This window comes from Thunnus albacares, chromosome 6 (genome assembly GCF_914725855.1).
Source record: "Thunnus albacares chromosome 6, fThuAlb1.1, whole genome shotgun sequence".
Classification (NCBI taxonomy): domain Eukaryota; kingdom Metazoa; phylum Chordata; class Actinopteri; order Scombriformes; family Scombridae; genus Thunnus; species Thunnus albacares.
In genome coordinates this window covers 5,646,805-5,669,026 of record NC_058111.1, presented here as the reverse complement: position 1 = coordinate 5,669,026, position 22,222 = coordinate 5,646,805, and the positions used below count along the sequence as shown (strand labels likewise).

Sequence of the window (22,222 nt, the reverse complement as noted above, 5' to 3'; positions counted from 1 at the left end):
AGTTAGACAAAATTACATAACACATAAATCAACACTTTATGTGATTTTTCAGAGCAACATAACCAGGTCCATAGAGGATAAATTATCTGTGAAGGAAATGCGGGTGCATGAAAATAAAAATAAAACGTGATGCACCAGCAGCTGATTAAAGATGCTGGTATTTTGGTATTCTGGTATCTGGTGTTCAACCAAAGATGACTCACCTTCATTCTTTGCACTGGAGATTTATTTACATAAAAAGTCCCTTTTAGCAAAGGTTTCATGTAATTTTGTCATACCCCTGTGACTATTTTTATATCATTTATCTGTAGGACATAAACATTTGACTGTTCGGGGAAATTAGGGTTAGGGTTATTAGGGTTAGGGTTGTTAGGGTTGTTAGGGTTGTTAGGGTTGTTAGGGTTGTTAGGGTTGTTAGGGTTAGGGTTATTAGGGTTAGGGTTGTTAGGGTTAGGGGTTAGAGTTATTAGGGTTAGGGTTGTTAGGGTTGTTAGGGTTATTAGGGTTAGGGTTATTAGGGTTGTTAGGGTTAGGGTTATTAGGGTTAGGGTTATTAGGGTTGTAAGGGTTATTAGGGTTATGGTTATTAGGGTTAGGGTTATTAGGGTTATTAGGGTTTGGGTTATTAGGGTTGTTAGGGTTATTAGGGTTAGGGTTATTAGGGTTAGAGTTATTAGGGTTAGGGTTATTAGGGTTAGGGTTATTAGGGTTGTTAGGGTTAGGGTTATTAGGGTTAGGGTTATTAGGGTTGTAAGGATTATTAGGGTTATGGTTATTAGGGTTAGGGTTAGAGTTATTAGGGTTAGGGTTATTAGGGTTAGAGTTATTAGGGTTAGGGTTATTAGGGTTTGGGTTACGGGTTGCAATGAAGGGTTTTTCTTTTAGTTTCAGTACCACGATTGCCCCCAGCACACTGTATAAGCTGTCTTAATCCATTCATTGTCCCAATTTAGAACAACTCAATCAGGAGGAATAACTTTCAAACATTAGTTGTGTCCAAAGTAAGCAGCCTGATCCTTTTGCGATGTGTCCTAAAACGTGGGTCCTTCTGAGAATCTGAAGATCAGACTGAACCTGCTCCTCTTCTACAGACACTATGGTTCAGTCAAATCACAGATAACTAAACCAAAGGTGCATTCAAGTGGTTCTTATCTTGTAAACTTTTTCAAATTCATCACCTGGAAGTTGCATTCAAACAGCTGCCAAAGTGAAAAATATAAGTAGTAAACCTGGGATACATTACTATATGCCTGATGTGATTATGTGAGTTTCATGTCTCATCTCAACACAATAACAGCTGACAAACGTACCAGTTTAGTGAGAAAAATATCAATATCACTGCCATTTATCAGCAGCACCCTGTGATCAACAACACGTCCATGCTGCTAACAGGAACAAACTGTGGATTTTATACCAGACTCCCATCATTAGAATCCAATACGATTTAGTGATATTCCTGACTTTACAAGTTGACAAAGGTAGTCTGCATCCACCATGAGTCATCTTACCACTGCACAATAGATTATGGGTTACTGAGGGATAAAGAGGATGTCCCAGCTGTGTCAAAATGTGGAAAAAGAATGCAACTTTAAAATGAAAACAGTATTTGAAATTGAAATGCAGATTTAAAAGGATGCAGCTTCTGAATGCAGCATGTTTACCTTCCTGTTGACCCTGACCTGCTTCTCAAACCCCTTTTTTTTTTTAGATGACTGCTGGTTACTTTCCGCTATCGCGTCTCTCGCAGTGCATCCGTCTCTGCTCAAAAAGGTTGTGCCTCTAGGACAGAACTTCCAGGACGGATACAACGCCTGCTTCACCTTCAGGGTAAATACCTAAATGCTGCCTAACATGCTGCAGCACAAACATGCAAACGTCAGCTTTTTCAAGGTTTAAATAATATGTTCTCAGTTCTCTTTGTTATTATCCTGCAGCTCAACAGGGGAACAAAAAGAGAGAATGTTGTACTAAAAAGACTGTTACTTTGGAAGATAAACACTTGGTTTAACTAACTCAGACTACTGAAGCCTCATATAAGCTTCAGATAAACATGTTGCACAAAACGAGGACCGTTGATTTTGTTTCCCATCATTTACAATGAAAGCATGTTAGGAGGAGATCCTTTAATGGCGAGTATGAACAGGAGGAACACTTAAAGCAAGCAAAACCTGTTTCTATGTATATATATGGGCACCTGACTGTTGTTTCAAGAAAGACTTAAAAACTGTAAACCTATCCTCCATCTTGATAATGCAAAAGAATCAACTGCATGTCTATAGAGGCACAATGTGTCATTTTCTCCTTAAATGAATCAGTGAAAATGCAAAAAGACTGACAGTAAAAAGCTTTCATGTGTCTTTGATGATTATTGATGCTGAATATGAAACTGTAGCTTTCACCTAGATAATAATAATTTCTGCATGATGGCAGATTTTGTATAATTCATGAAACATATAAGGATATAAGACAACTTTTTGTAGCCTTTGTAAAGCTGGTTAAAGCACCAGGCCACTGGCATTATGACAAAATAAAAACATCTCTCCCTTTTTTCTCTCTTCATAGTTCTGGCAGTACGGTCAGTGGGAGGAGGTGAAGATTGACGACTTGTTGCCGACTCTGAACAACAATCTGATCTATCTCAGCTCCCCAAACAAACACGAGTTCTGGAGCTCTTTGCTGGAGAAGGCCTATGCCAAGTGAGTCTCTGTGTATGTGTGTGCGGATTTGGAAGCAACTACAAAAAACATTCCTTGAATTGCAACACAGCCACTTTGATAACATCATTGTTATCATTAAAGTAATCGCAAAAGGGCAGAAGATGGCTTGTAATGATTATTGTGACCCACCCTGACACATTGTCTTGCACCACTATCTGGCCAAAATATCCACTTACACATAAGAAGTTTAAAAATCTAATGGGCAGAGCTCATTTTTCTTTCACACAGTGATAATCCTTTTTGAATTTTAGATACCCTATGAGGCGTTTCTAGCAACGCCTTGAGAAGAAATGTTGTATCTTATCACTTCTCTAAGAACAACAATCTCATCAGGATGTTGTTTCGCTCAACACTTTTCACAGATTGTAGTGGAAATTCTCTGCTGCTGCTGGTGAAGAACGAAATATAGACTTCTGCCGGCCGACAAGGTTCTATTTTCTTTGCAAAGAAAAGGTCATTCAACATGCGAGTGGTTAATGAAGAAAGACCCCGAGCATGGGGAGAGCTAAACATTAATACCTGAGGAACTTATCTTATAACTTAGAAAATTATCTGTAACTACAATAACAATAAATAATAAAACATGGAAATACACATACATGTTTTGAAATGTTTTCACAGAAGTTTTGCATTAAAAATAGCTGATAAATCTTAAAAATATAATATTCATAACGTCCCTGGACCTTAATTTCATGCCATTCCCCATCTGTCTCTCTCCTCTTGTTTTATGTCCTGTACACTGTCAGCCATCTAATAAAGGAATAAAATCCCCCCATAATGTTTTTTGAATGCAGATGTGCCTGTCTAGCTGAATTTAAAACTTTTATCTTTTTGACTGATCTCTCTGTAGATCAATGATCTCCATCACTTCTGTCAAACAGCTGCTTTACTGTCTGCTGTCTGACTCCAGACTGACTCCACTTTATGGCGGATGTCTGTCAGTATTTCTCTCTGGATTCTCCGGTTTCACACTTTAAAAAGTCAGCAGTTATTTGTCAAAATATTCCAGAGGCAGCAAAAAAATAGCCTTGTGCTTGTGAATAATGTCACCTAAATTGCAATGCTCAGCAGGTCTGCTCGATGGCGACTTTGATTTCAGAGCAAACTGTGCAGTGTTGAGTCTGTCTCACATATGTATAATGTTGATTTCACACCCTGAAGTTTCAAGTAAAGAAATCATCCTCAGTCAAAATTAACACCCACAGGAAAGTGCATCCTCAGCTCTATCTAGAAAGACAGAGTTAATAACTCGTGGCTCCCTAATATCTGAAAATCTGCTCATCTATTTACTCATCATAAACCACATGGAAACTGTCTGATGTTTTTGTCCTTCCCATATCATCCGTCCCAGACTGAAAGGTGGCTACAGAGCTCTGGACATGGGCTTCCCTCACGAGGCCATGGTTGATATGACAGGTGGGGTAGCTGAGGTTATGAAGATCGCCTTGCTGCCCAGAGATCTTCCAAACCTCCTCAAATACCTGCTGGATAAAGGAGCGCTTATCAACTGCGCCAACTGCCAGGTATGTTGAGGTTAGCCGTGGCGTGAGAGGTAGAGAAATTGACTTGTAAGATCTGGTTTAAATCCCTGGAGCTGTTGGGCAACACTGATGCGGTACATTCTCCCATAGAAGGTTTTCTTATTCATGATGAGTCATGTAATTTTGACATTTCCCCGACCCATCATAACTGTGGGTGGATTTTGTTGTCTCTGCAGGGCCCACTGGAGCAGAGGAATGAACTGGGGATCATGTTCAGACATGCTTACTCTCTGACTGCGATAGAGAAGGTAACTGTCCCTAAAAAAATGTTAATAAGTGTCTGTTTTGACTCATAGCTTGTAGTTTAGCTTGTCCCTCTGAATTTTAATTATAAGCATACATATCAACAGCAGATGGGTCTGTGCAACGTAGAGAGCAGTAAGATGCTCCAACCAAGTCCACAAATACGAACCAAAGATGTGTTATTTCTAGACTTTACAGTAAAAGTGCTGATTCATCGTGAATTGTTCCTCTCACTGCTCTCACTTTTTATCTGTCTGTCCTTCTTTCCCCCTCCTCTCCCAGGTGAAGACGACACATGGCCCCGTGGATTTGGTGCGAATCCTCAACCCATGGGGCAACACAGAGTGGGAGGGTCCGTGGAGTGACTTTAAAGGGTACGAGAGAGAGTTCTCGTGAATGTGCATGCATGCATCAATGTTGTTTGTCCGCCAGACGCTCCGTCATAAATGAACATTTTATCCAGTTTGAAGCCATAAAGCCAAATCACATGAATATCACATGATATTGAACACAATGAACATGTATATTTTAAGAAAAATAAATCAGAATATAATATAACAGAACAATATAACAGGGGCTGGTCCACCAAAATGAAAACAAATAGGACTTTTTTAAATGTAGGGACGCACCATATTTGTAAGATTTCAGTTATATTTGGGTGATAAAAGGATTTTTTATGAACTTTTTGTCTCTCTCTTGTAGTCCAGAGTGGAACACGGTGAGCATTGCGGAGCAGCGGAGACTGGGGAGAGTCAGACAGGAGGACGGGGAGTTCTGGTGAGTTTGTGACATTGTTGTGTGTCTGAACGTCTCTCTGTCACACACACATCGCTGCTGACTCTTGACTCTCACTGTCCGCCTTCAGTACACATGAAACAAACCATTCAGACATGTAAGTCTCAACCACAAAAGAGACCACAAGACAAAGAAGTCAGTTTATCGCTGACATGACTCTTTCTTCTGCACACATGCTATTTGCTTTCACATTTGTCAAAGAAAGAAAAAAATAAATAAGGAAGCAGATATCGTGATGGTCAGAGACACAAAATCACACTTTTTTTTTCAGTAATTTTAACTAACTAGCAAGTTTATTTATATAGCACCTTTCACAGACACCAGTCACAAAGTGCTTCGCAGTCAAAGAAAATAAAATGCAAGGAGTGGAAAAAATAGACAAATTAAAATATAAAATACCACATACAACCCAAATGCCTGTCTGAACAGATGAGTTTTTAGCTGCTTTTTAAAAGAGTCCACAGTAACCAAGGACCTTAATCTTATTGGGAGACTATTCCAGAGTTTAGGGGCTGCCGACTGGAATGCACAATCTCCCTGAGTCTTAAAATGTGTACGAGGGACACTTAGAAAGCCCTGAGTGGAGGATCTAAGAGCTCAGCTGATGGTGTAAGGGTGCAGAAGGTCCTTAATATACTGTAGAGCCTGGCCATGTAGGGTTCTTTAAGTTATAAATTGTTAAAATGAATTGTAAAATGAACTGGAAGCCAGTGCAGTGAGGTTAAAATAGGTTAAGAGCCTAGCAGCAGCGTTTTGCACAGTTTGTAAGCAGTGTATGGAAGATTTATTAAGGCAGGTAAAAAGAGAATTACAGTAGTCCAAACGTGATGACATAAAAGCATGTATTAACATCTCCATTTCATTTCTTGATACCACTAAAAATGTTAATAGTCTCAAAAATAAAAACTAGTCTTAAGATGGAACATTAACAGGTTTAATTATTGAGAACAATAAAATTGTCGTCTAACATGTTTGGAACGATTGCACCACACACAGTATTTGAGGAAACTGGCTTGTTGGTGAACATACGAGTGTTTCTGTCTCCATCAGGATGTCGGTGTCAGACTTCCGTCAGAACTTTGAGACGATGGAGGTGTGTCACCTGACTGAACCTCTCAACGAACCAGGCTACAGCAGCATGCAGCCGTGGTCCTGCATAATGCATCATGGGACATGGGTGCCCAGCATCTCAGCAGGAGGCCCGCCCTCACGGGGTAAGACGCATGACGATCCATGATGAGAAAATGTTTTTGTGTGTGTGTTGTTCTGTGCATGATGATTGTTCGCTAAACTCTCGAACTGCGGCTTTAATGCAATTTTTAAGAATCATATTGGAGTATGAAGCCTGTTTTTTTTCTGATATGCTCCCATGTGCAGTGTTGATTTACTGTAATGCACATTCAACATCTGTTTCACATTGAAAGCCTTCTACAACAGTCAGGATTTCCTTCAAAAGCTGTGAAACATCTGCAGGAAGTGTTGACTTTTATTAACAGCAGCTTTACAAAATAAATTACAGCAGAGTCTATGTGAAACAACACCTTACTGAGTGAGAGCGGTAATTCTGTTACAAAGAGAGACTACGAATACGACTGTGTTGCTGTATTGATGGAATTATCACCAGGAAACTTTTAACTTAGGCTACAGGTCTATATTAGCAGTTTAGCTAAAATCCCTGCATGAAAAATTCTACTTAAGTAAAAGTACATAAGTATTATGAGCTTGATGTAGTTAAAGTATTGCTTTATGTAAGACGTCAAAAGCCAAAAAGGTTGGAAACCACTGGATTCATCTTTAACAATGTGTTGTATTTTAAAAGCTTGTTGTATTATCCATTGTGTCAAATCTTCATCTGAAAAGTAACTAAAGCTGTTAAATAAATGTAGTGGAGTAGAAAGTACAATAGTTCCCTCTGAAATGTAGTGGAGTGGAAGTATAAAGTAGCATCACATGGAAATACTCAGTACTTGCATAAATGTACTCAGTTACATTACATCACTGAAGTGGGGGAGGGGTTGGAGGCATGATATTGTTTAAATACAGGTATAATGACCCACATTTTCAGATAGTCTCTCCTCAAAGGCATTCATAGTGTGACAGAAATAATTGTGTCAGGAATGTGAAAAACAGAGTTAAGAGATAAAAGTTAAACTCCCGGCTCCTTTCTCACCTCTGCACTGCTGGCCAATCAGAGTGAAGTAGGTGTGAATGGTAGCTCATCAGTTCCAGGACACCTTTCCTAATGTGAAATCATCAAAGGTGTGTGTGTGTGTGTGTGTGTGTGTGTGAATGGGTGTGGGTGGAGGGGGTTTCAAAGCTAGAATTGTTGTTTCAGGGAAGCTCTGCCTCTGAGAACTGTTTGTATAGTGTTAGTGATTCACTGAACATTAGGATTAGTTGAGACAAGTTTATTTATACAGTTTTTAATAACAGAACCAAAGTGGTGTCTGTCTGTAGGTGTGGTCTTATGTAAGCTTAATTTAGGGCGCATCTTCTCAGATAAAGGTTCTCATTGATTCAGTTACCATGGATGAGAACACAAAGTCCACCAAAATGAGCAACAACCCAGTTTACACTGATCACTCAGCAACCGTGGCTCCTAAGCACAAAAGAAAAAGCACAAACAATAATGAAATGTGATCCAAATTACATCCAACAAATTCTGTACATTTTGTTTGTAGTGTTGCAGTTTTCACTTTTGTATGTGTTTTACAATTTGCAGCATGTTTGCATTTGAAGCGCATTTTTATTGTTTGTGCTTTTGCATTCATATGTGTGTTGATGCATGTTGCATCTCTCTTAATGCTTGTGTTTTCTCTTTTGTATGTGTTTTACAATTTGTAGCATTTTTGGATTTGGAGCCCTTTTTCTTAATGTTTGTGCTTTTTTATTTGTGTGTGACACTGTTGCTACACAACTGAACATAATTAAAGATCTAAGCAGAAAAATTATTGATGTTGAAGTTGATGCTTTTGGTGCAGATGTTACCAACAAGAGTTTTATTAGCAGTCCTGATAGTGACATAAAAGGCTTTTTAATGGAAACAGTTGTCAGCTGCCTAGAAAGCATTAAAGACAAAGATGGAACTGACTAAAATCAGATTTGATCATAGTCCGTGATCAATATCATATAATCAAATTAATGTGACTGTGACTGAGTGTAAGTTTGTACCTGCAACATCTGTAAGATGCAGTTGTTTGTCCTCATGAGGAAGCTTTCAAACCAACCAGCTGCCAAACATCTGTTCAGTCATGCTTTTTGAGACCTTACATGTCTTCATAACATATTAACCCTTATATGTATGTTATATACTCTAAGTTTGACATTAGTATGTGTAAATAAAGTAGTTGAAGTGTTTGTGCTGACTATAAAAGTGTGTGTGTGTGTGTGTGTGTGCGTGTGTGTGTGTGTGTGTGTGTTTCCAGGTTTGTTCTGGCGGAACCCTCAGTTCCACTTCGTCTTGTCACATGTGGACAACTCTCAGAAGACCTGCTCTTTCATTTTGGCTCTGATGCAGAAACACCAGAGACGCAGAGGCATTAAACTGGCTCTGGCCCTGCATATATACCCGGTACACACACACACACACACACACACACACACACACAGCGAGACACTTGATGTCAGTTATTAATTAACTAAATTATCAAACTACTCACCTAGTATGATAACCTTAAACCAAGCAGCGTCTGATGATGTGGAGATGAGTCAGAGAAGTCTACACGTGTGCCAAGGTGAGCAGAGCCTGGATAGCTCAGTCGGTAGAGCATCAGACTTTTAATCTGAGGGTCCAGGGTTCAAGTCCCTGTTCAGGCGGAGAACTTTTAAGATGCATGCACCCTGCAGCTGAGTTTAGTCACCAGTTGTATCTAGATTCTGACCTAAATGGTTTATAATCTGCACTAAACACTCAAGATGTCTCTTAATTCAGTTATTTGATATTTCCTCACTTAAACCGGAGGTCATTCTGGTCCACCATCTTGAAGGCCGTCTCAAAGCTCTTATTCCTGCTCTGAGGAGTGAGGAGGAATCTCTGAGGAGCTGTGAGTGAGGAGACACAAGAGCAGCCTTCACACAAGTCTTTGACCGTCTGACTCGCCCTCTTATGATTATCAGTTAGTGATTAAACGCTGCGGCTGATCAGACTGATCCGATGCATCACAACATCACTGGGTGGAGACAGACAGATTACAGATTAAACTCAAGTGAATCACTCCCAAGTTTTATATTTTATTTGTTTTCTGATTCACCTTCTAGTTAAAAATCTCTGTTAATTATTGATCTGATCAATAAAAGAACCATAAACTACTTTAATCATTTATTAGAAAGAGTTTTCTCTTCATGATCTTGTATTTCCCCTGTTAACTTTTATTATGGACAAAATTACATTTAAGTCCAGGAGAGTCTGTCTGTCAGCAAGAAACACATTATAAACAAATTAATATTTTACATAATGTATCATCATTTCCATTCAGTCACATGTGAGGCTGAGTGTCGGGTTTGATATGAGTTACATAATTTACATTACATAATTTCCAGCGTTCAAAAGACATGCTGATCATATTCTGGGTTATTAAATAATGAATTCACAATGAGAATATCAATAAATACAGACACAAATAATTAATAAATAATCTAAACGCATTCTGCCAGTAGAAATGGTTCATGTGTCTGAGCAGGCAACAGAGAGAAAACAGCTGTTCACTTTTATCAGTTTTAGCACAGTGCACATGTGTGCAGACAGTATTTTATATACATCTTAAAACATGTCTTGAGGGGATCTTTAAGGAAATAATGCAACATGGATGTCAATCAAACTGCAACTTTGGAACGACACTTTGAATTCAACACAAAGAGAAAAACCTCTTTGATTTGCTGATTCTCATGTTGAGTCATTATCTGTCTCTCAGGTCCATACTAGAAATGCTTTGATTAAGAAGTGTACATGTAGGACTTTAACATGCATTTTAGATTTATTTGTTGACTGAACTTCAAGCTCTGACTGTAGGTTATTTTTCCCTTCGACCTCAAGCGTTTCAAAACTTGTCTCGCCCGAACAGGGACTTGAACCCTGGACCCTCAGATTAAAAGTCTGATGCTCTACCGACTGAGCTATCCGGGCTCTGTGGGAGTGTTAGAGCAGTTTAGTCTTACGCTCCTCAAGCTTCTAAAACTCTCAGACCTGGTCTCATTTGTATTTAGAACTCTTAAACCAAGTATCACAGTACTTTTAAAGCATATTGATGTTTTAAAAACTACACAGGAGGGTTAAAATGAAACAGTGTAGTGGGAATAAGAAACGCCAGATTTTTAAGTCAAGGAGGAGTTTTAAGCTGCCTGAAGCAGACAACAAGAACAGGAATACAAATCTGACCTCTGGCGTTTAAGTTTTGGAACATGAACAAATGCATTTAACAACTCATTATAAGATTATAAGCGTGTGCTGTCTCTTCAGGCCCATTCTAAGAATTCACACTTGTCGCCCGAGGACTTGCGTGTGCTCCGCCCGGTCTTCCCCAACCCAATTTACACCCCACATCGGGAGATTGTTCTTCGCGGCTCCCTTCCGCCGGGTCGTTACATCATCATCCCGTCCACCGCCGAACCCAATCAGCAGGGAGAATTTCTCCTCCGGGTGCTGACGGAGCACGGCAACACTGCCACGTGAGTCCTGGATAAATCTATTGATATTTAATTTAACACACGGCAGGTTTAGGAAGGAAAATCTGAAACTCTGAGAAGGAGGATTGTTTCTCTGGATGTCTGACATTAAGATTTATGATTTTGTGATAATTCTAATGTGTTTTTATGTGTTTTTTTTCCAGTCCAGCTAACAAACCAGAGGCACAAGACATCTCTTCAGTAACAGAGGTAAGAGACACATAATCTCAGTAATTGATTCACTAAATGATCAAATTATTCATCCAGTGAGGTTGACTGCACCTGGATAACTTCCATCAGTGTTGTAAATGAAAGTGAGGGAAGTGCACATGTGAGAGAGTCTCATTAGAGTTTAGATACATCAGCTGGTGGAGCATCAGACTTTTAATTTGACGGTCCAGAAGTCATATTTAAAAACCCTTGTTAACACATCTTTGGTGTGATGTCTGTATGTTTGCTTACTTAAAGATGTTAGCTGATGTTCTGTTGATATAATCCTCCCACAATGCAATGCAAATATTAAATTGAGGTGGAGGTGGAAGAAAGTAATTTTGCCACTCTGGTAAGATTTGAAAACACAAAAAATATATTTCATTGTGAAGTTTGACAGTGGCACTCACACAAAGTTGCAGTTTATTGATATTTGTTAGTGCACATATTTCATTACTATTATTACAATAGTGAGAGTGACAGTTAGTACGTAACTGATAGTCAGTCATAGCATTTGTAGTTGAGACACATCAGTGGTTCATGGGGAGGTTTTTCTCTTTATGTTCAGTTAACAGTAGCGTTCTCAAGTTGCAGTTTGATTAACAACCATGTCACATGATTTCCTGAAAGAAACAGTTCTTGAGTACTAATGACAGTTAGTGTACAACACATATGGTAAACCACTGATACAACTTGTGACTAAATTCAGTTGCTGAACATCTTTGCTGCATCTGAGAACTTCCATCGCCTGAACAGGGACTTGAACCCTGGACCCTCAGATTAAAAGTCTGATGCTCTACCGACTGAGCTATCCAGGCTCTGGATTCTTTGTTCACTGCTCTTAAAGAAAAAAAAATAAAGAAGAGAAATTATATTTTACTGTTAAAGTAAATGTCAAATAACTTGGTTAGGGGAAAAACGGGAGGTGAATTACACCATTACATGAAAAACGCATTTATATATCCTGTTATCAAACAAGTTGATGTCTAGTCTGCCGGAAAACAGAGGACATCAGTTGAGTAGGCGGTACTTCATTGTGGCCCAGGATACATTGCGTTTACACCAGCCAGACCACCTATGACTGTGGTCTGAGTGATGAGATCTCAATCCATCCACACCTGTTAAAGCTGTCCACTTGAGATTGCATCACCCAAGACAGACGTTAATACCAGATGTAAACAGGACCTGTGAGTGTTCATCTTATATTGATCTCTCACCTTCATCATCATGCACTTTACTGAGACTGAAGTAAAGTAGTTCAGTGTAGGAATGACTGTGAGTGTTCATCTTTTCTTGTCTGCTTCAAGCAGCTTACATTGATTTCTCACCTGAACAGGGACTTGAACCCTGGACCCTCAGATTAAAAGTCTGATGCTCTACCGACTGAGCTATCCAGGCTCTGTGTTGTTTTTTCACTTCTCTTGAATGATATTTTATTGTTTAAGTAAATGTCAAATAGCTTAACTGAATCAAGATTTCAACAGTGGAAATGAGACTGAAGCACAGATACTGACCTCTACAGTTGAGCTGTATTTTACTTCAGTTATTCCACAGTGGAAATGAAGAGAAGTAGTTCAGTGTAGGAATGATTGTGAATGTGCATCTTTTCTTCATCTGCTTTAAACATCTTATATTAATTTTCCGCCTGAACAGGGACTTGAACCCTGGACCCTCAGATTAAAAGTCTGATGCTCTACCGACTGAGCTATCCAGGCTCTGTGTTGTTTTTTTACTGCTCTTAATCACGTAAAAAAGAAAGAAGATAAATGATATTTTATTGTTAAAGTAAATGTCAAATAGCTTAACTCACTGTGCATCCTGAATCAAGAAGCTAAATTGTAATTTAAGTAGTGAAACTCCACAAACACACATGGAGAACTGATTATTATAGTGTAGAAATATTAGTAGTCATAATATCCTGTTTGTGTAGTTGATATACAAGAAATCAATGTACTTTAAGGAAATGATGCAACATGTCAATCAAGCTGCAACTTTGGAACAATGTCAGTTGAACTTCACAAAGAGAATTTCTGTTTTTAAAAAAATATAATTTATCCTCTTTTTTTATCCTCTATGTCATTAAGAGCAGTAAATAAACAACACAGAGCCTGGATAGCTCAGTCAGTAGAGCATCAGACTTTTAATCTGAGGGTCCAGGGTTCAAGTCCCTGTTCAGGCGATGGAAGTTCTAAGATGCATGATGATGAAGGTCAAGAACGCTAACATGCTAAATATCACATAGCAAGAGTGGTACAATACCTGTTATTGTAGTTGATATACAAGAAATCAATGTACTTTGAGGAAATGATGCAACATGAACATCAATCAAGCTGCAACTTTGGAACAACACAAACTTCAGGAACAGAATTTTTTTCTTCTCTAAAGATTTCATACATTTGATTTGTTGTCCAAACTGTTCCTATAGCTGCAGCTGTAGTTAATGTTTGTCATTTATCCAGAATGAGGTAGAGTAGAAAGAGTATAGAACTGAGGCAGATTCAGTTGTGTTTTACTTCAGTTATTGACTTCCACAGTGGAAATGAAGACAAGCAGTTCAGTGTAGGAATGACTGTGAGCACTCATCATTTCCTTTTCTTCATCTGCTTCAATCATCTTATATTGATCTCTCGCCTGAACAGGGACTTGAACCCTGGACCCTCAGATTAAAAGTCTGATGCTCTACCGACTGAGCTATCCAGGCTCTGTGTTGCTTTTTCACTGCTCTTAAAGAAAAAAAAGAGAGGAGAGAAATGATAATAATGTAATTTAAGTGGTGAAACACCAGAAACACACATGGAGAACAGATTATAGTGTAAATGTTGTAGATTCATAGATTTCAATATGGAGGTTCTTGATTCACTTGATCCGTCAACAACGCTGCGATCTTTGAGTTGAAATCATTCCTGCTGTTTCATTCTGAGGATTATTTTTTTTGTATTTATAAGATGCATTATGAAGTATTTTAAAAATGGGAATGTGAGCAAATTCAGCATATGTGGAACATACAGCAGAGCCCGGATAGCTCAGTCGGTAGAGCATCAGACTTTTAATCTGAGGGTCCAGGGTTCAAGTCCCTGTTCGGGCGACACAACTTTTAACTTGCATCATGTCAAAGTAAAAACAATCAGGAGTCACAACTGAAGTTTAGTCACCAAATAAATCTCATATACCTGATGAATATCAGACACTAAGAACAGTACAATACCTGCCATTGTACTCTGCACTTGATATATAAGAAATCAATGTACTTTAAGGAAATGATGCAACTTGAACATCAATCAAGCTGCAACTTTGGAACAACACAAACTTCAGAAAGAGAATTTTTTCTTCTCTAAAGATTTCATACATTTGATTTGTTGTCCAAACTGTTCCTATAGCTGCCTCTTCACCATCTGTGATTGAACAACTAGTTAAAAAATGAAGTTTTTCTTTTTTTTAGCTTGACTGACTTCTTTGATTATAAAGTTGTCATTGATCCAGAATTATGTAGAGAAAGAGTTTAGAATTGAGGCAGATACTGACCTCTACAGCTGAGTTATTATATTTTACTTCAGTTCAGTCATTGAGCTCCACAGTGGAAATGAGACTGAAGTAAAGTAGTTCAGTGTGACCGTCCATCTTTTTTTTGTCTGCTTCAAGCATTTTACATTAACCTCTCGCCTGAACAGGGACTTGAACCCTGGACCCTCAGATTAAAAGTCTGATGCTCTACCGACTGAGCTATCCAGGCTCTGTGTTGTTTAGTCACTGCTCTTAATGACATAAAAAATAAAGAAGGGAAATGATATTTTATTGTTAAAGTAAATGTCAAATAGCTTAACTCACTGTGCATCCTGAATCAAGAAGCTAAATTGTAATTTAAGTAGTGAAACTCCACAAACACACATGGAGAACTGATTATTATAGTGTAGAAATATTAGTAGTCATAATATCCTGTTTGTGTAGTTGATACACAAGAAATCAATGTACTTTAAAGAAATGATGCAACATGTTAATCAAGCTGCAACTTTGGAACAACACTGTCAGTTGAACTTCACAAAGAGAATTTCTGTTTTTAAAAAAATATAATTTATCTTCTTTATTTTTTTGTCATTAAGAGCAGTAAACAAACAACACAGAGCCTGGATAGCTCAGTCGGTAGAGCATCAGACTTTTAATCTGAGGGTCCAGGGTTCAAGTCCCTGTTCAGGTGAGAGATTAATATAAAATGCTTGAAGCAGACAAAGAAGAGGAAATGATGAACCTGTTTACACCTGATATAAATGTCCTGTCTTGGGTGATGTGAACTGCTTCCCTTCATTTCCACTGTGGAGGTCAATAACTGAAGTAAAATACAACTCAGCTGTAGAGGTCAGTATCTGCCTCAGTTCTAAACTCTTTCTCTACCTCACTCTGGATAAATGACAACTTTAACTATAACCAAAGAAATCAGTCAAGCTAAAAAAGAAAAACTTCATTTTTTAACTAGTTGTTCAATCACAGAAGAGGCAGCTATAGGAACAGTTTGGACAACAAATCAAATGTATGAAATCTTTAGAGAAGAAAAAAATCTCTTTCTGAAGTTTGTGTTGTTCCAAAGTTGCAGCTTGATTGATGTTCAAGTTGCATCATTTCCTTAAAGTACATTGATTTCTTATATATCAAGTGCAGAGTACAATGGCAGGTATTGTACTGTTCTTAGTGTCTGATATTGAGCAGGTATATGAGATTTATTTGGTGACTAAAGTTCAGTTGTGACTCCTGATTGTTTTTGCTTTGACATGATGCAAGTTAAAAGTTGTGTCGCCCGAACAGGGACTTGAACCCTGGACCCTCAGATTAAAAGTCTGATGCTCTACCGACTGAGCTATCCGGGCTCTGCTGTATGTTCCACATATGCTGAATTTGCTCACATTCCCATTTTTAAAATACTTCATAATTTATCTTATACATACAAAAAAATAATCCTCAGAATGAAACAGCAGGAATGATTTTAACTCAAAGAAAGTTGTTGACGGATCGAGTGAATCAAGAACCTCCATATTGAAATCTACTAATCTACGACGTTACACTATAATCAGTTCTCCATGTGTGTTTCTGGAGTTTCACTAATTAAATTACAATTTAGCTTCTTGATTCAGGATGCACAGTGAGTTAAGCTATTTGACATTTACTTTGACAATAAAATATAATTTCTCTTATTTCTTTTTTATGTCATTAATAGAAGTTAACAAACATTACAGAGCCTGGATAGCTCAGTCGGTAGAGCATCAGACTTTTAATCTGAGGGTCCAGGGTTCAAGTCCCTGTTCAGGTGATGGAAGTTCTAACATGCATGATGTCCAAAAGTGGGTTTCATGGGTTTAGTCACACTATAAATCTCAAATACATGCAAAATATCATATAATAACAAAAGTACAATACCTGTCTCTGTAGTTGAGGTACAAGAAATCAATGTACTTTCATTAAATGATGCAACATGTTAATCAAGCTGGAACTTTGGAACAACACTGTTAAACTTCACAAAGTGAAGTTTTGTTTTTTAAAAATATAATTTATCTTATTTTTTTGTCATTAAGAGCAGTAAACAAATAGCACAGAGCCTGGATAGCTCAGTCAGTAGAGCATCAGACTTTTAATCTGAGGGTCCAGGGTTCAAGTCCCTGTTCAGGCGATGGAAGTTCTCAGATGCATGTATACATTAAGAAAGGTACAATACCTGTCTGTGTATTCTATCATTGCTGCACAAGAAATCAATGTACTTTAAGGAAATGATGCAACATGCAACTTTGGAACAACACAAACTTCAGGAAGAGAATTTTTTCTTCTCTAAAGATTTCATACATTTGATTTGTTGTCCAAACTGTTCCTATAGCTGCCTCTTCACCATCTGTGATTGAACAACTCAGTAAAAAATGAAGTTTTCTTTTTTAGCTTGACTGACTTCTTTGATTATAAAGTTGTCATTGAGCCAGAATGATGCATCAAAGACTCCAAACTGGTTTGAAAGGAGTTTATAATTGAGGCAGATACTGACCTCTACAGCTGAGTTATTATATTTTACTTCAGTTCAGTTCAGTCATTGAGCTCCACAGTGGAAATGAGACTGAAGTAAAGTAGTTCAGTGTAGGAATGACTGTGAGTGTTCATCTTTTCTTGTCTGCTTCAAGCAGCTGACATTGATTTCCCACCTGAACAGGGACTTGAACCCTGGACCCTCAGATTAAAAGTCTGATGCTCTACCGACTGAGCTATCCAGGCTCTGTGATACTTGTTTGCTGCTCTTAATGACATAAAAAAAGACAGAAGATAAATTTAATTTTTTTTAAAATTAAAACTCCTCTTTGTGAAGTTTAACTAACAGTGTTGTTCCAAAGTTCCAGCTTGATTAACATGTTGCATCATTTCCTTGATTTCTTGTATGTGAACTACAATGACATGTATTGTACTGTTCTTATAGATATTTTGCATGTTTTTGAGATTTAATTGGTGACTGAACCCATGACACTTTTTGACATCACAAATCTTGAAATTCCATCGCCTGAACAGGGACTTGAACCCTGGACCCTCAGATTAAAAGTCTGATGCTCTACCGACTGAGCTATCCAGGCTCTGTGTTGTTTTTTATTGCTTTTAATCACAAAAAAAACAGGAAGAAAATCAATTATATTTTAAAAAAACAAAAACCTGTTTGGGAAGTTTAACTGACAGTGGTGTTCCAGAGTTGCAGTTTGATTGATGTTCATGTTGCATCATTTCCTTAAAGTACATTGATTTCTTGTATATCAACTACAGAGTACTATGACAGGTATGGTACCGCTCTTGCTGTATGATATGTAGCATGTTAACTTATTTGATCTTCATCATCATGCATGTTAGAACTTCCATCGCTTGAACAGGGACTTGAACCCTGGACCCTCAGATTAAAAGTCTGATGCTCTACCGACTGAGCTATCCAGGCTCTGTGTTGTTTTTTTACTGCTCTTAATCACGTAAAAAATAAAGAAGAGAAATGATATTTTATTGTTTAAGTAAATGTCAAATAGCTTGACTGAATTAAGACTTCAACAGTGGAAATGAGACTGAAGCACAGATACTGACCTCTACAGTTGAGCTGTATTTTACTTCAGTTATTCCACAGTGAAGAGAAGGAGTTCAGTGTAGGAATGAATGTGAATGTGCATCTTTTCTTTGTCTGCTTCAAGCATCTTATATTAATCTTCCACCTGAACAGGGACTTGAACCCTGGACCCTCAGATTAAAAGTCTGATGCTCTACCGACTGAGCTATCCAGGCTCTTTCTGCTCATCTCTACATGTTCACTTCTCTTCCTGACATAAAATGTGAAAATTACCTAAATTGTAATTTTGGGCCATAGCGAAGCTCCAGAAAGACACATGTAAAACAGATTAATACAGTGTTTATACTTCATAGTAATAATATACAGTTTATAGTGTGTAGGGAACCCAGCTCCTGTGTGTGAGTTTCCTTTGCTACTCCAAATTCCTCACACAGTTCCTCCCAAAGACGTGCACATTACTTTGATTTGTGACCCCAAACTGTCTGCAGATGTGAATGTGAGTGTGAATGGTTGTCTGTCTGTGTAGCCCTGTGGTGTAGACTGGTGAGCTCTCCAGGGTTTATACCACATCTTGCCTGCTGCAGGGTGGGACGGGCTCCAGAACGAACTGGGTTTGGATAATTGGCGGATGTTGTCTGAATGCAACAGATGCTAATCTGTACGCAAAGACAAAACAATGCTAAAACAATGAAAGCCACAAGAATGATAAATGTTGTCTGAGTGCAATAGATGCTAATCTGTACAGTAAGACAAAACAATTCTTTCCATCTCGAGTACTGAAAAGGGTTGGTTTTGACGTTTGAGTGCTAGATCTGCTGCATTGAAGCAACATTAGTGAGAAGAAATACACAGAAGAAAACTGCAGCAACCAATATATGGCTATAAAAGCTGGACAGTAGGCATTTATTAAGAAGATAAAGGCTTGTTTCTGTATTCAGGTTTTGTATTTTCTTCCTGCAGCCTTCGTTTCCTCACCTGGCTGCTCTTCCTTCACCTGAAATTACGAGACAACTGTTCAAGAAGCACCGCAACCAGGTCAGATTTACCTGCTACACACAAACATCTGCAAATAAGTTTTAACTTTAACCTTATTTAATGCATCATTGGAAAATGACTTTATTCCCAGAAAGATTAGACAATCACAAGAAGTCATTAAAATGTCATTTCTGTGTGTGTTTCATTGGACATTATGTCTCGTGTTGTGAACGTTTCCTGTTTTGTGTCATCAGAAGGGGTTTTGCAAACCAGTGCATCTCCACAACCTGCTGACTGAGGCCATACAGGGAGGAGGTCAGTGATGTTTCTCTGTCTGTTTCTTCTAAAATTTTAGTTACAAGTCATCTCTGTGTACAAACTTTGTGCAAAAAGCAGCAGCAAAAGATTCTTACAGGAACAAGAAAATAAAGATATATCTGATTTTTACAGTAGTTATTTTTTTTATTATAGTATCAGGCTTTGCTGTGATTGATCTGCAATCATCATATATCACAGACATCTATAGATCATCCAAACTGACAACAAAAACTAGAGCTGAGTGGTTTGTTTTCATCTGCTGAGCTCAGGTTACATTTCTCACAGTTTTATTATTTTTTAAAATCTTTTTACGGCACTTACCTTCTGTTTTAATGATGTGTTTTTAAGGCTCAAGGTTAGGATTAGATTATGATTGTTATATTAATAGTTCTCATTGGTACGACTACTACATGTCTGTGAAACACAGCGGTGGCCTTTTTTTTCCCACAGAAGCATGTTTGACTTCACAGTTTTTAGTGTCAGATCTCCACACCCCCACCCCCCCTCTACTGAAACAGGCTGTTTGGGGTTAATTAACACAACAATATCAATATTCAGGACACTCTTTACCTGGCGGAGGTGCTGATCACACCACTTACATGCTACATCTACACGTAGCAGCATACAAAGCTGGTGAAGCCTCATGTTTTAAACAAATTCACAAAGAAAAATTCAGCACATGACTACATTTCCATAAGACTTCAATATAATGTATGAATGTAATGATGCACTAACGATCCTACTTGTTGTGTTCAGTGTTAGCCGGCAGTGAGAAGAACTTGTCTCTGGAGCACTGCAAGAGCCTGGTGGTCCTCATGGATGTATCCTTGAAAAAAAAATATATATATCTTGAACAGATATTAAAAAACACAGTTTTGGAGATTAAAACACAAACATTCATGTGTCCGCACTAGCAGACACACCAGCCAACCATGAAGCGAAGAACTGATTGAATTATTTCCTGGATCTGTCTGTGAGGGGTCTTAATTTGGTAGGTGTAGGTGCACTAAGTGTAGTAAGTTTAGGTAGTTTTGAGGACTGCAGGACAACACTTAGCTTCCTGCAGAGCCTGGATAGCTCAGTCGGTAGAGCATCAGACTTTTAATCTGAGGGTCCAGGGTTCAAGTCCCTGTTCAGGCGATGGAAGTTTTAATCTGCATGAAGCAAACAAAAACAGGGGAATGAACTTCACTCGCTGGCTTCTATATTGAACGAGTTAATTTCTGTCTCATTTCTAGTGTGGAGCTCAGTCACACATTGAAGATCTGTATCTCTAAACGTTATCTGGATGAGGAAAAACACAGTAAGTTGAAAGGTCATCTAGCTCTGCCTCTTCCTGCCAGCTAAAGCAAGTCCTGCAAAAACTACAAGTAGCAGCAGTAGCTAGAAGTCTTCCTTCACAATTAGTGATTTAGTAATAAATGACATCCGTTGGAGGCATCCGTTTCCTTGACATGTGACACAACACATTTGTTGACACGTCCGCCACTTAGCTCATTTGCATATCGAGATCCAATCACAGTGTGGTCGAAACTGAGAAAACAAGAACGTGTTTTAACACCAGGTGTAAATGCAAAGATCCATGGATGGGATGTCATTATCCAGATAACGTATCCAGATACAGATCACATGTAAATACCTGATGTAAATGGGGCCTAGAAGTCACGATCCGTACCTCAGTTTCCTTTCAAACTAGTTTCCAGTCTGTATTGTGTTCAATCTGGATAAATAACAAAAAAACATTAACTGTACTCAGAAAAGTCAGTCAAGCAAAGATGGTGAAGTGGCAGTGATAGGAACAATAGGAAGTTTAATTGACAAATTGCATAATTTCCTGAAAGTGCATTGATATTTAGCAGGTATATGAGATTTATTTGGTGGCTAAACTTCAGTTCTGACTCCTGATTGTTTTCGCCTTTGACTTCATGCAATTTAAAACTTATCTCGCCCGAACAGGGACTTGAACCCTGGACCCTCAGATTAAAAGTCTGATGCTCTACCGACTGAGCTATCCGGGCTCTGCTTGAACTCTCACACATGCTGAATTCTCTCACATTCCCATTTTCAATCTATTTAATAATGTATCTTATAAATACAAGAAAAAAAGCAGCAGATATTTCAACTCAAAAAACAGAGCAAGTGATTCAAGAACCTCCATATTGAAATTCACATTCAACCAGGAAACGTCTGCTGATGTTTCTCAGAAGTATGACCACATCTCTGTTACTGTTTCTTCCTGTCACAGACACAATGTTGCTACTTGGCTCTCCTGCAGCCTTTGTTGTCTCTTTCACTGAACTGAAGGGGGATAAACATGTTGGAAGTGATTCTGCCATCGTCTTCCTTCCACCAGAAAGCTTTTGTGCTGGAAACATATTTTGTTTAGGCTGCCAGTCGTTTCTGTGGAGCTTTCATTAGTTTACAGTAATTATAATACTGTCTTAAAATAAAAATAACCTAATACAGCAACTATACTTGTCATTAATCACCTGCTCGGTAGTGATATTTATGAGTGTCACACACAATCGTTGAGATATTGTTTAAATTTCCTTGACTTCAGTGGTTTTTTTAGACTCAAGGCATCGCTCAGCTGAGCTGGACGGGGTTCCAGAGTCTGTGGGAGAAGATCAGTAGGTGGACGGTAAGGTTTGACGACGGGCCACAACGCAACACAACTGTAACATCAACACGAGGTTAAAGTA

General features: G+C 38.4%; 1 protein-coding gene and 19 non-coding genes across 20 annotated transcripts in view; 8 read left to right on the top strand and 12 right to left on the bottom strand.

Moving 5' to 3' along the window:
• zgc:85932 (uncharacterized protein LOC405875 homolog) overlaps positions 1 to 22,222 on the top strand; it is a 30,626-nt gene that overhangs the window by 5,220 nt on the left and 3,184 nt on the right. Inside the window, exons 3-16 of the mRNA XM_044354775.1 lie at positions 1,709 to 1,827; positions 2,563 to 2,696; positions 4,069 to 4,240; positions 4,435 to 4,506; positions 4,784 to 4,875; positions 5,204 to 5,278; positions 6,347 to 6,510; positions 8,722 to 8,867; positions 10,752 to 10,960; positions 11,122 to 11,167; positions 19,188 to 19,262; positions 19,457 to 19,517; positions 20,277 to 20,341; positions 22,093 to 22,161. Coding sequence (XP_044210710.1) covers positions 1,709 to 1,827; positions 2,563 to 2,696; positions 4,069 to 4,240; positions 4,435 to 4,506; positions 4,784 to 4,875; positions 5,204 to 5,278; positions 6,347 to 6,510; positions 8,722 to 8,867; positions 10,752 to 10,960; positions 11,122 to 11,167; positions 19,188 to 19,262; positions 19,457 to 19,517; positions 20,277 to 20,341; positions 22,093 to 22,161 — 1,499 coding nt within the window. The remainder of the gene's footprint in view (positions 1 to 1,708; positions 1,828 to 2,562; positions 2,697 to 4,068; positions 4,241 to 4,434; positions 4,507 to 4,783; positions 4,876 to 5,203; positions 5,279 to 6,346; positions 6,511 to 8,721; positions 8,868 to 10,751; positions 10,961 to 11,121; positions 11,168 to 19,187; positions 19,263 to 19,456; positions 19,518 to 20,276; positions 20,342 to 22,092; positions 22,162 to 22,222) is intronic.
• trnak-uuu lies at positions 9,040 to 9,112 on the top strand. The gene has a single exon. It is a non-coding gene; the product is annotated as a tRNA-Lys (tRNA).
• Positions 10,346 to 10,418, bottom strand: trnak-uuu. The gene has a single exon. It is a non-coding gene; the product is annotated as a tRNA-Lys (tRNA).
• On the bottom strand, positions 11,913 to 11,985 carry trnak-uuu. The gene has a single exon. It is a non-coding gene; the product is annotated as a tRNA-Lys (tRNA).
• trnak-uuu lies at positions 12,493 to 12,565 on the bottom strand. The gene has a single exon. It is a non-coding gene; the product is annotated as a tRNA-Lys (tRNA).
• Positions 12,810 to 12,882, bottom strand: trnak-uuu. The gene has a single exon. It is a non-coding gene; the product is annotated as a tRNA-Lys (tRNA).
• On the top strand, positions 13,274 to 13,346 carry trnak-uuu. Its single transcript has one exon. It is a non-coding gene; the product is annotated as a tRNA-Lys (tRNA).
• trnak-uuu lies at positions 13,796 to 13,868 on the bottom strand. Its single transcript has one exon. It is a non-coding gene; the product is annotated as a tRNA-Lys (tRNA).
• trnak-uuu lies at positions 14,180 to 14,252 on the top strand. Its single transcript has one exon. It is a non-coding gene; the product is annotated as a tRNA-Lys (tRNA).
• trnak-uuu lies at positions 14,825 to 14,897 on the bottom strand. The gene has a single exon. It is a non-coding gene; the product is annotated as a tRNA-Lys (tRNA).
• trnak-uuu lies at positions 15,287 to 15,359 on the top strand. Its single transcript has one exon. It is a non-coding gene; the product is annotated as a tRNA-Lys (tRNA).
• Positions 15,951 to 16,023, bottom strand: trnak-uuu. Its single transcript has one exon. It is a non-coding gene; the product is annotated as a tRNA-Lys (tRNA).
• Positions 16,391 to 16,463, top strand: trnak-uuu. The gene has a single exon. It is a non-coding gene; the product is annotated as a tRNA-Lys (tRNA).
• Positions 16,748 to 16,820, top strand: trnak-uuu. The gene has a single exon. It is a non-coding gene; the product is annotated as a tRNA-Lys (tRNA).
• On the bottom strand, positions 17,335 to 17,407 carry trnak-uuu. The gene has a single exon. It is a non-coding gene; the product is annotated as a tRNA-Lys (tRNA).
• trnak-uuu lies at positions 17,685 to 17,757 on the bottom strand. The gene has a single exon. It is a non-coding gene; the product is annotated as a tRNA-Lys (tRNA).
• trnak-uuu lies at positions 18,035 to 18,107 on the bottom strand. Its single transcript has one exon. It is a non-coding gene; the product is annotated as a tRNA-Lys (tRNA).
• Positions 18,370 to 18,442, bottom strand: trnak-uuu. The gene has a single exon. It is a non-coding gene; the product is annotated as a tRNA-Lys (tRNA).
• On the top strand, positions 20,588 to 20,660 carry trnak-uuu. Its single transcript has one exon. It is a non-coding gene; the product is annotated as a tRNA-Lys (tRNA).
• On the bottom strand, positions 21,466 to 21,538 carry trnak-uuu. Its single transcript has one exon. It is a non-coding gene; the product is annotated as a tRNA-Lys (tRNA).